Source organism: Glandiceps talaboti, chromosome 4 (genome assembly GCF_964340395.1).
Source record: "Glandiceps talaboti chromosome 4, keGlaTala1.1, whole genome shotgun sequence".
NCBI classification, from domain to species: Eukaryota; Metazoa; Hemichordata; class Enteropneusta; family Spengelidae; genus Glandiceps; species Glandiceps talaboti.
The window spans coordinates 9,779,960-9,792,803 of record NC_135552.1 but is presented as its reverse complement, the minus strand read 5'-3'; the positions used below and the strand labels follow the sequence as shown (position 1 = coordinate 9,792,803).

The following is a 12,844-nucleotide window of genomic DNA, read 5'->3' as shown; positions in this document are numbered from 1 at the left end:
TTTGTTTTTGTTTTTATCAGCTTCCGACGTTGCATCAATTGGATATTTGGAGGAACCACCTTTCCTCGCCAACGTAGTAATTTCTGTATTTTGTAATGTTACTGGAATACCCTCAGACGAGTTTGTCGTGTGCACCGACAACATATGCTCTTCATCAAGCGTAGATGTAACACCCCCTTTCATCGTAAAGTTCGACATGGTCGGTGACCACAATATCTCAATCACTGGAAGTAACAATTTTGGAGGCATGACAGCGACAGACTCAGTGATAATCGAAACTCCAATAACGGGATTATTTTTGCTAAATACTGGACCAGAACAGCCGAATATTGAAGTGGTTCTCCTGCTTTTTGCACAATACCCAGGACACAAGGCACTATATAGCATTGATTACGGTGATGGAGGTAGTCCCCGTTATTTCTCATGGCCGACCAACGATCCTGATTTATCCCTGTATGACATCTACTTTGACTTCGATTATACTCTTTACCGTCGAGTAAGATTATTCCATAGGTACGCAAACAGTGGAATATATACAGTTACGGTAATTGGTAAAACTCTCATTTCTATGGCACTTGCTACCACGATTGTGCAAATCAAACCTGAGCGCTGTCCTCTTCCAAACATTGAACTTCTGAATACGGGAAGTCTTTCCTCAACACAAACGTATTACCGTTACAAGTCTATAACTATTAGGAGTAGCGTAATTGTTGATTGTGAACAAGGCAAGGGAATTACGTTCAAGTGGCAAATATATCATTTGGTGCAGCAGGATTCCGGAGGCAGTATTGCTAAGCCATTTAGCCTTCCTGAAACCGTTGATACCACATTGGCACAACTGTTCATTCCACAATACACATTTGGGTATGGAGTATTCATTATTAAACTGACGGCAGGAGTGATCAATGCCATAGATGATATAACATATGGAACAAAACAGAGCAGTATTTACATAACAGAATCGGAATTGGAACCAGTGATAACTGGTGGGTCAGCAAGGACTTCAGGTAGGAACAATAACTATAGACTCGGTAGATGCGGTTATCTGTGACAGGTAAAATCACAACCACCGACAAATTTCTGGTTGAGAATCGATTTGAAAATAGTGCAGATAGTTTTGGAACAGGTGAAATATACACATCCTTTCCTCTATGAGTACTTACAAGACTAAAGTACTGAAGTTACTCGGTAAAGTTAGTTACTTTGTCTGTCTGTCTGTCTGTCTGTCTGTCTGTCTGTCTGTCTGTCTGTCTGTCTGTCTGTCTGTCTGTCTGTTTGTCTGTCTGTCTGTCTGTCTGTCTGTCTGTTTGTTTCTCTGCTTGTTTGTTTTTCTGTTTGTTTGTTTGTTTGTTTGTTTGTTTGTTTGTTTGTTTGGGGAAACTTATGAAAACATTATTACTTTCCACAATAATTTGTCTGATAATTCGCATGGCGTACCAATGCATGTAACAAGAACATTTCCCTTATTTCCATAAAAAACCTTCTCAAATATCAAAATATGTGGACGCCCTCTTAAGTCCTTAAGTCTTCATTTGTTTCATCATGACTTCAATTGTCTCCACCCCTCCACTCCATTCCCACCCTGTAATTCTAACAGCTTATCATGCTTAGTGCGTGTGTGACATACTCAGAGACAATGCTGTTTAAAAACACAAAATACATATCGTGTCCAGATTACGAATTATTATGCAAGGTCGCTATCTCTTGTGTATTTTTACAGGTTGGAATCAGACATTAATATTGGATGGTTCTCAGTCTAGAGATCGAGATAACGAGGACCCACTGCCAGGTATTTGGTTTCAGTGGTTTTGTCGTCAAATGAACGAAACGTTCCCTGATCCACTTGTACCCGAGGAGCTCAGTGAACAAGGTAAAGGATGTTGTACACAACAGTTCGTGTACGTCTATTACCCTGAAGGCTGTCATGCAGCAACTATTTCGATCACTCGACTCTCAGCCTCGGGAAAAAGTTCCAACACTTTTACAACATGAGGGGGTAATATGATGTCTACTGTTGACCGAATGATCTTTGGCAATAAGTGTTTTATAATACATCACACTTGAGGGCACATATTCTTTCCATCGTCAAGCAAATCACCCGTAGGACTTCCATGCTACATGAATATAGGTGCCCTACGGAAAACAGAATACAACTAGTGCCCAATCTTTAAATTGGGGTCACTAGTCTCTACCACGTGATACAATCTAAGCCTATCACTGAACGTTGCATGGAAATGATGTCCCGATAGATTGCAGTAACTTTTGTGTGCAACTATAATCACCAAGGACAATTCTGATATTGTAGAACTATATTGAAATAACTGAGTACATTTACATCATGTATCTTAAAAAATATACTTACAGGTGGTTGCATTGGTGATGGCATGTATCTTCATGATGCCAATGGCTCGGTAGTGTTCCAGCTAGATCAGGGTATACTACGAGGAAACCGAACATACGTCTTCCGATTACTGTTATCTAAAGCAGGTAGACAGGACGTATTCAAAGAACAGACTGTCACTGTTTCACCTGGTGTTCCACCGGTTATTAGTTTAAGGTAATTTGAATACATTATTTTGCCAGAATAGTCGTCACAACTTTCAAAGTGATCTACATCGAACACCCATATACATACTCATCCAGTCATTCGCATTTGGCCAAAAGTCTGATGAGTTCACAAAATGACGATACGCGACAAATACCGCTGTCTAGATGCACCTGACCCCATTCTCAGGAGCCAGAGCAGAGGCTTAAGAGGGTGGTCGTTCCTGCTATGTGGTTCCTCTACAAACATAAAACACTCTTACAAGTTTGGAAAAGTTTATGTTTAAGCTGAGGATAAATAAGTTTAAGAAATTAGTCGATATTGATGTACTAATCAGAAGGAACGTTTTGAATTGTGGTGCCTTGTATGTGTATGAATGCGACGCTTGAATATATTAACAAAACATCAAAGTTGATTTATTTAGCTTGGGTTCTTTAGATAATTTTTCGAGTGAATTTTGGCTATGAGAGCATACTTCGACAAGCAAATTCAGCATTAAGAAAAAACAAACACAAATGTGGAGATACCGGGAAAAAGATAGGGGACTTACTTGTTGTCTTCTTAGCCTACAATTTCAACTGCAAATGATTAATGTTGAAGATACATCTTACTGTTGTAATTATTGAATAAACGCATTTTTAAAAATGTTTCTACAGATGTTTCACAAACTGTGGTACACGACTAAACCCATCAGAAAGAATAATCCTGTCAGGGAAGTGTATGGATTGCACATTACTTACTAGACCAAAGTTCTATTGGCAATTCCTAAAGAGAGAGGGTAACAAAATGCAGGATATTGACTGGAAGAATGACACAACAACGGGAAGGAAGAATGCCTATCTTATGGTGAAAGGTGACACGTTTTCAGGGCCTGCCCCAGAGGGTTATACGATTAGACTACTAGGTAAGCGGAGAGAATGAGAAAGGGGTGTTATCCCTTATTCATTAATTTTGGGTGAATGTATCGACATGTTTTACTTTCTCTAGATCTGCCATCATAAAAAAAACGTAAGATGTTTCCATCTGTCATGTAACTTCAAAACTGAAGTTTGAAGTCAACAGGAACACTTGTATTTTTCTCCATGTTTAAAAGTACTCGTAAACGTGGGTCGACGCTTGTCAATAATTTCTTATTGCTATACAAATCTATACTTTTATGATTACATTACTAGCAATGAACGACCCCAACTTAAAAGACACAGTTAAGTCTAATCGATATATGCATATATTTTATATTCGATATCAGTCGAAAGTTGGAGTGGAAGCTCATCATTCTCCGAGTATACATTTGACATAAATGATCCGCCTACGACAGGTTGGTGTGAAGTGACTCCAGACGTAGGGACTGTCTTAGAAACCATGTTCACCATCAACTGCACTGATTTTCAAGACTCGGACACTCCATTCATCTATGAGTTCAGTGTCATAACAGAATCTGATAATGATAATGCAGGTGTCAGCACTGCCAAAGATACATCATCAGGTATTAATATCATGAATTTCCTTTTACGATCTATGCTTCTGATAACTTGTTGATCAACTGGTTATTTTGTTATGACACAAGATTTCATTGGAGTGTAGTACATTGTTTTGTACTAACTATAGTTTACTTTAGTTTGGTTTAGTTCGGTCATGTTCGGTTTGGTTCGGTTCTGTGCTGTGCTGTTTTGTTTTATTTTGTTTTGTTTTGTTTCGTTTGTTTTTGTTGTTTGTGAAGACGATTTTGTTCTGTAAACCATTTGCATATGCATTTTAGTTTATTAGGCACTGACAACCACCAATGTGTCTTGTTATACCTGGTTTGTAGGCTCACTGCTCTATTACGGGTTAGACTCTTCAGTTTCTGACATACTACTTCCAGTGGGTGATGCAAGAAGGGAATTCCGAGTAGACATCAGAGTAAGGGTGGCAGATTCCTTCGGTGCCACTACAGAGGTGTTTACATATGTAACCGTGAGTATAGTGCTACTGTTGTATAGGGAGGAAGTATCAATGCTTGACAAACTCTTAATGTTAGTACCGGAAATGTGTCTTCATCCAGTCGAGGATGTGTGTATATGTATGCTGTAAGGGACCTTGTCGATACAAGTAGGAGAGGAGTAGAACTAAAAACCTTTATGTCATGGGTATTTACTGACTGAATGAACACAAATATTAGGAAGTAATGTCATTATAACAATGCATAAAAATCGAGGAAAGGGTGGTGATTTTGAAGGTTCTAATTCATATTCTGAGCACCGTAGAAATTTATGTGTACCTGTTTGAGTACTCGCTCATTACATTTCATAAATGAATATCAGTTGGCCTTATCCTCGAGTTCTAGAAGGAAGGTCTTCCTCTAATTTTCCACTTTCATGGCCAGTAAATAGAGTTGTACTGTGTTGTATCTCTAGGTGAACGAGCCACAACAAACGACAACAGGAGGCGCTAGTATGGAAGACACAGTACTTTCACTTACCACCGGAGAAAAATCAAAATTGAACGAAATTCTTGAAAAGGGTGACTTGCAGACAACCTCCCAGTTCATTAATACGATAGGTTCTTTGCTCAATGCTGAAGCAGAAAAAGTAATTAGCCCACCCGATTCCGTCGATTCGTCTGCTGAAAAAACTAGTGACGTCAGCGAAAGCCCCGAGGAAGAGTTAGAACAGGCCAAGAAAACAAGAACTGAGGTGTGTTAGATTTTGGATACGTTCAGTACATAATGACATGCACATTACGGAGAGGGACCACAAATATCACGTGTCATGTCTATTCTGGACACGTTATTTCACAAATTTTGAAAAAATATAACCCATTCTAAGATATCTTCCGATGGCACTGTTCAAATTACCATTATACTGTAGTTTATGAAGGCCAGTACTTCGAAGCCGGCCACAAGAGAGAGAGAGAGAGAGAGAGAGAGAGAGAGAGAGAGAGAGAGAGAGAGAGAGAGAGAGAGAGAGAGAGAGAGAGAGAGAGAGAGAGAGAGAGAGAGAGAGAGAGATGAACTTATTATTAAGTATGAACATGGACAGGGACCTACATAGTATTCTATTTGGCCATTTGCAACACCACCATCACATGAATCGTTATATTGAATGACCGACAAATGTGGTAGATGATGAATATAATACAATCATTGATTACATTTACTGGGCCTGTCACAATCTCAGTTTTATGCCTTGTCCATCCGTTTCAGAATGACCAGACTAACCATAGTAGGTGGTGCAATGAGCTAGAAAACAAGAAATGCACATACACATTAACATCTAATGTTCTTTTAATCTTCCATTCGTTATTCAAGGTACGAGAAAACCTGTTAAATAGTCTGACTAACGTGAATGTCCAAAGTATAGAGGCGGTACAGCAGTTGTCATCTACAATATCCAAGTTAACGCAACAGAAGGATGAAGTCACTCTCGCGGCACAGGTATTGAAAAGAAAAATACAATTACATGCTTCTGACTATATAAAGATCCAATGACACAAGAAACAAATTGTAACAATTGAATTAGAAATGACCGATTCTTTTTGTGTGCATGCATACACTGGTTTACATGGTTGACAACTTCAAAATAAGAATCCATCAGAATGATGTGCTATTAGTTACAGTTAGTAGAGACATATTTATGTAGTGGTTTGTTCAGGAAAGCTGGAACAACACGTCACAATAGCCTACCCTTTGTCCTTAGTGTGAGTTTGTATGTACATGTAGTTGTTGATGATGCTTTTTCATGTGACACATCAAGTTGACTGAATTGTGTTATATTTAGGATTCGGCAAGTACCATGTTGAAAGGAATGGCTGGATATCTGAAAGAACAGTCGATGGGTGAAACTAGTGGTGAAAAAATAGAGCAAACGGCGTATATCATAGTTACTGCTGTAGACCATGTTATCGACGCAACTACAACAAGAAAGTCGGTCAAGACTGGTGTAAATAACAGTTCATTAACAAATAATACTGACAGCCAGCCAGATTATCGAGAACAGGTATATTTAACAGTTAAATTTTTACAACTGTTCTTTGCATGAATTAACTTTTAGAAGGAGACGACTTGTGGGTATACGCTTAGCACATTCAAAGAGCCATCATAAAAAAACATCTTTAAAGGGCTATGTTTCAGTCCCAGACATCGCATTAGAGATATAAGGATTACTAGCATGAGATCATTCTTTTGTTTCTATATCTCTGCCAAACAACCGTATTTCACAACTAATTTTTGATCCTAATCCAAAGTGGGGCTTTAAGTCCAAGACTAACTATAGATGGGCAGAACTTAGAAGAACATCAGGACATAAAACTTGTTTGTGCTAGAGTGTATACTTAATAGTAATACCTCTGAAAATTCCATAACAGGAAACCGATGAACAAAGGATTGAACTATGAAACGTGAGAATGGGGAACATTCAATTGGCAGGTCCAATCCGCTGAAACCATATTATATTGTTTTAGTTGTGTGATTTACTATTATGTATACAACTGCCATATGATAATTATTAAGGCAAACAGCAGAAGGAAGGATGTTCATGAGAAGATACATGATTAATGATAATACCTAATGACCCCTCACCTTATTTCAGACTCGCAGTGTGGCATTGAATGCTATAGAAGCTCTTGATGCAGTCATGGACTCAATGCTTCAGAATCAAGTGCCTGGAGGTACACCAACAATTGTGTCATCTCCTGCAGTTTCGATAGCTCTCTCTAAACAAGAAATGTGGATGGTCGGAGACACATCTGTCAGTGATGAAGCAAACGTAGCATTCCAACTGCCTTCTGCTAACATCTTGTTTGGTACTTTTGATTCAGTGAACAAGTATGATACTATTGTCAACACAAAGGTAAGACTGTGAAGGAGACGTGGACACTTAAAAACAGTTAAGTTTACGTTTCATTTTCAGAAAGGCATGGAAAATGAAAACAGATAGTAAAGGAAACAAGAAAGACAACGAAAGTGACAAGACAGAAAACGCAAAATATACCAAGCATGATAACATCTCGTACTGAACATAAGAGGGAGAGTCACAGCGAATAATGAACATGTTATGCTCTTGTTCAGGTGCTTGCGTATTAAGCAAATATTTCATACTATGTAAATGTACGGATGGCTAAAATAGCAAGAACTGGTATTGCCAACAGTACAGTGTTTCCCGGGAGAATGGTTATATCAAGAAAATAGATATGTTCTAAACTTCTAAATATAATTATATCAATACTTATAAAGAGGTTTACTGTAATTATGTAATTGTTCTTAGGCATAAATAACCCGCGTTATCATACAATGTAATTGAGATGAATAGAATCACTTACCTTATTTGCACCATGTAAGTTTTCCAAGTGTCACAAGCAAGTAGTGTCATTTGAATTTACTTATTGCAGATACACCGTTACGCACACAATCCTTTTATTTGGGATGAGGAAGATGACATACTGACTTCTGAGGTAGCAAGTTTAGAGTTGACAAGAGAGGATGAGTCAATAATAACTGTGGAAAGTCTTCAGCAGCCAATCAAAATATCAGTTCCTCACAGTGATAGTGAGGCCTTCGATCCAATCGGGTTTGAGTTGACAGTAACTACTAGAAATTTGACGTTATCAAATGTTTTTCTTAACTACTCCGAAGCAGCTGTATTGATCGACGTCTCCTCAGTAGAGTCGCTGACTGCAAGTTATGGCCTCTACCTTAGTTACAATGATGAACCAAACCGTTTGAGGTATGATTTGTACTCTGAATTCCCACGTTGGATCAATAGCAGTTCAACGGCAGGGATTATGACATCAATTATGACAAGGACCTGGGTTATCCAACCAAACGAGAGACATGGTGAAGGTGAATATGGCATTGGCATCGAGATGATTTGCAATGGAAAAGAGTGGTGTTCACGCCCTGATTACAAGGAAACACGTGTCAACATAATGGTTTATTCGGCTATATGTCGATACTGGAATAAAACTGATGAAAAGTGGCAATCCGATGGATGCTGGGTAAGTTGATGATTTGCAGACAATTGTTCTATTTTGTATCTTCTAAAACAAAAAGTACATATACTACTGTAACATTTAAATGGGGTCATTTATGAGAAGATAATGTCTAAAACTCCAGTCTCAAGACTATCTAACTGTGTATGTGGAATGTACAGACAACAATACATCTTAAATATATTCAGGGGTGGCATGATTATACTCATATATATGTTGCTGACTGGGAGTGCAACAGTTACATGTAATGCTGACCCTAACAATAGAGTGGTTTAGATACACGTTAGCACGCTTACGTGTGTGGGTGCATGATCTTGCAGGCGTACAAGTAATGACGCGTACAAAATTGTGTTTAGTTATGCGTTCTAAACACAAACATGAAAACAGTGGAATGTGAACGCGTGCGTTGACATCTTCTGTCCAGAAGGCCATGCCTTTGTTTTCTAAATTTGTCCGTATTTTTCACATATTTCCTGCAACTACCCAAACCAAAAACCAAACAATTGGTTTAACGGTATGCTTCAGAACTTTGATATAAAAAATACGACATTTAAGAGACGAAAATGACAAAAACTCAACACGTATTTACAGTTACGTGTACACCGCCATTTTGACGTAGTGTCGTCTGATACAGAACGCCTGAGTTGCTTCGAATCACGTGATTATGACGCTACACGTATAGAACACACGTAAATACTCGCATCTAAACCTCTCTAATATGTCACCCAACGTTTCGAATAACAATTCTTTAAGGTGAAGGTAAGATAATCGTGAGCACATAACTCGACAATGAAATGTAAACATTATAAAGATTTACCTTGGAAAATGTTTTAATGCATGGTAACACATGACATTCACAAGCCATTAACGGTCCAAGTGCAACAAACCCGCGGGCTTGCCTGACGAAAACGGGTGTCATAAAAGTTGTTTGCATCTCTAAAGCTGTTTGTAGTGTTACTTATAATAGCCTAATAAATTGATAACAACTGATATAAGACGGAGATAAGGTTTGCCTCAATTGACCCACTCCTTAGAAATGATCTTATGCTGTGAACTACACTGTTTACTTGTGTTATGTAAGAGCCCATCATCACATGTGTAAATATTGGTACTCTTTGATAACAAGTGGACTTGCTTCTTTAATGGCTTGTCCCAGTAATGATACGCAATGAAAGAGCTACAGAATTACACACACTGAAAAGAAGCCCAAACACCAGCTCTAAAAGTTAGAATAATGGGATGTCGTTAGATGGTATAAGGAATGACGTCGTTCATTTATTTATTTCACTCAGCTCTAACGTTCAACCTCACATGGTCTTAATTACTAGAGATTGTACAAGTACTCACACCATACTTAAATTGTTGATTTGGTATTCAAGAAAAGAAAAACCCCGCAACACAGTACCTTGTTTTTTATTGCTTCAAACATAAAATAGTATGGACGAAAATATTATATTTCTATTGAGTATAACCCTATTGTATCATCTAGGAATTTATTATAGTTGCATGGTATTTTTTTTTTATAATTTATCTTGATTGACAGGTAACAACCGATTCAACGATAGAGGAAGTCAAATGCGAATGCAACCATCTAAGTTTCTTTGGCTCTAGTGTATTTGTCGCACCATATGAAATAGATTTTGCAGAGGATATCGCACTTTTTAAAGACATCGATGACAACCCTGTTATGTTGGTAACAATTTCTATATTGTTTGGGATTTACTTTATTTGTGCTTTTTGGGCCTACAAGAAAGACCGGAGAGACCGAATGAAGGTAAGTAGGTCATGTAGTTTGTCACAGTTGTCATCAGCTCATTCCGTCATGGACAAAACACTCAATAGCAAAATATCTTTTTTTTATGACTGACTGACAGACAGACAGACAGACAGACAGACAGACAGACAGACAGACAGACTGACAGGAGAAACACAGAAAGACAGACAGACAGACTGATAGGAGAGACAGACAGACAGACAAGCAGGCAGGGAGACAGACAGACAGACAGACAGACAGACAGACAGACAGGCAGACAGACAGACAGACAGACAGACAGACAGACGGATGCAAGGACACACAAATATATATATATGGAGTTTTTGCTCTAAAAGAGGTTTTAGAAATATCTCGTGTCCATCATTCCCTCAGAGACAAGTAATAGTGTTGGGTGACAATGACCCTAAAGCAACCTTCAATTACCATGTGACTGTATTTACTGGAGCACGTGCAGGTGCAGGTACTACTGCGCATGTAGCGCTGACAATCACTGGTGCATGGGGGAAGAGTATTACACATATCTTGAACCCATCAACTTCAGAATCCAACAGGAAAGTACTACAAAGTGGTGGAGTGGATAGTTTTCTATTAACAACAAGAAAATATCTTGGGGAATTAAAATCAATACGACTCTGGCACGACAATGCAAACAAAAGCCCCAGTTGGTAAGTACACGTGGTATTTTGTTTTATTACAAAGCGTTGTGGTAGTGATAATGCTTTTAGATAATTTATTCAGGATAGTGGATGGTTTTAAGCCAGAAATATGAATTGTTTCCATGAAAACGGGGCCAGAACATTGAATCAGTAGGTCTCTTGAAAGAAGGCTATGTTTACATTGCATAGCCGTAATCATGGTGCAATTATATGAAATCTTCAAAAAACTCGAATTTCTGTACACAATGAAGGTGATTGATTTTTATCCTCTAAGACTATGAAAAGTAATAATTGTTGTAAATTTATTTTCCATGTTATGACACTACTTTTCTGAGAACAGCGTTGATCATTTGTATAGGTATGGAAATTTATAACAGTTACTGTTCCTTCTATTATCTAGGTTTGTGAGTCGTGTCTGTATACATGATCTCCAGACTGATAAACAATGGCACTTCCTTTGCAAGACGTGGCTGTCAACAGAAGCGGGGAAAATCGACGAAACTTTCCCTGTTGCTTCATTCAAGCAATTAACACAGTTCTCACACCTCTTCATGACCAGCTCTATAAGGAATTTGCGCGATAGTCATCTCTGGCTTAGCATATTCTCTCGACCTGCTCACAGTCTTTTTACACGTCTTCAGCGAGTATCCTGTTGTATGTCGCTACTATTAACCTCTATGGTGACTGGACTCATGTTCTACGGTGTCGCTGTCGATCCAACAGAGACGGAAATGGACTTTGGACATTTCAGTATAACTCTGTCAGCAATAATGATAGGAATAGAAAGTGGACTAATAGCCATGCCAATTAATATAATAATAGTTCAAATATTCCGAAATTTAAAGGCAAAATCTTCTCAAAAGGCTGAAAAACGTATACTCCGAAGTCTGCAAAATGTACAAGATGATCACGTGGCTGCAGAGTTGTATGATGCAGGTTCCCCTAATACTGCTGATAAGTCATCAGGCTTAATCACAGACGTAGAAAGATCTAACACAGAAAGCATTGGAGAGACTAACAGTATTATATCATCAGACAGAGAGCCTGTAGAGGATGACAGTCAGATACCCATGGCCATGACATCGTCACAGAAGGCGAGTTCTGGTGAAAAATCTGCTGAGCGCGAGCATGTTCTACCAGTTCGTACCGAAAACATTCTCCTATCTGAGCTGGATAGCGTATCTACAGTGGGAGGTTTGTCTTCCAATACCATGTTAACTGATTACAGGACTTACATCTACAAAAAACTTCAACAAACCCTTCACGACTTTGAGAACAGGGCTCCAACAAATCCCCATCAGAGGGGCGATTATGACACAGCCATGTATAAACTGAAAAAGATAATATCTCTACAAGAGCTATATATACAGTCTCCAGTGGAATATTACAAAGAGGTGCAAAATGTCGTTCGTGATTACGTCAAGAAACACCAAACAGGAGTTCTGCCCTGGTGGTGCGTGTACATTGGATGGTTTCTAGTATGGAGTGTCAGTCTGACGTCAGCATTCTTTATAATATGGTATGGATTGAAGTATGGCCGAGCCATGTCAATTAATTGGCTTATTTCCACTACTGTGTCTTTTCTACAGAGTATCTTTGTTATTCAACCTTTCAAGGTTGTAGTTTTGGCAGCAGTTGTATCTTTCTTCATTGGAAGCCACCAAGAGGAAAAGGTTGGAATAAACATGATTGAGTACATAGAAATAGGTAATTATTTTATTTGTGTTTAGTACACCAAGCTGATCTTAGTAAACATTGTAGAGCAAAACCCCACACAGTTTCTCATATTAGGTAAGTACTTGCATAATTATAGAATGCAACTTAGGGAATGACCTGTGTTATTAAAAAAAATATGGTATATTTAGCACTACTGAACTGAGATTCAGTAGTGCTATAGGGATCGAT

The 12,844-nt window shown here is 38.4% G+C and overlaps 2 protein-coding genes across 2 annotated transcripts in view; both read left to right on the top strand.

Moving 5' to 3' along the window:
* The window catches only part of LOC144433571 (uncharacterized), a 313,028-nt gene that overhangs the window by 42,327 nt on the left and 257,857 nt on the right, over positions 1-12,844 (top strand). The gene's annotated exons all lie outside the window — the stretch shown is intronic.
* LOC144434127 (polycystin-1-like protein 2) overlaps positions 1-12,844 on the top strand; it is a 32,342-nt gene that overhangs the window by 10,800 nt on the left and 8,698 nt on the right. The window contains exons 6-19 of the mRNA XM_078122582.1: positions 21-1,007; positions 1,721-1,870; positions 2,365-2,557; positions 3,202-3,449; positions 3,792-4,028; positions 4,353-4,498; positions 4,939-5,217; positions 5,832-5,957; positions 6,301-6,519; positions 7,111-7,371; positions 7,910-8,515; positions 10,053-10,283; positions 10,656-10,948; positions 11,340-12,646. Coding sequence (XP_077978708.1) covers positions 21-1,007; positions 1,721-1,870; positions 2,365-2,557; positions 3,202-3,449; positions 3,792-4,028; positions 4,353-4,498; positions 4,939-5,217; positions 5,832-5,957; positions 6,301-6,519; positions 7,111-7,371; positions 7,910-8,515; positions 10,053-10,283; positions 10,656-10,948; positions 11,340-12,646 — 5,283 coding nt within the window. The remainder of the gene's footprint in view (positions 1-20; positions 1,008-1,720; positions 1,871-2,364; positions 2,558-3,201; positions 3,450-3,791; positions 4,029-4,352; positions 4,499-4,938; positions 5,218-5,831; positions 5,958-6,300; positions 6,520-7,110; positions 7,372-7,909; positions 8,516-10,052; positions 10,284-10,655; positions 10,949-11,339; positions 12,647-12,844) is intronic.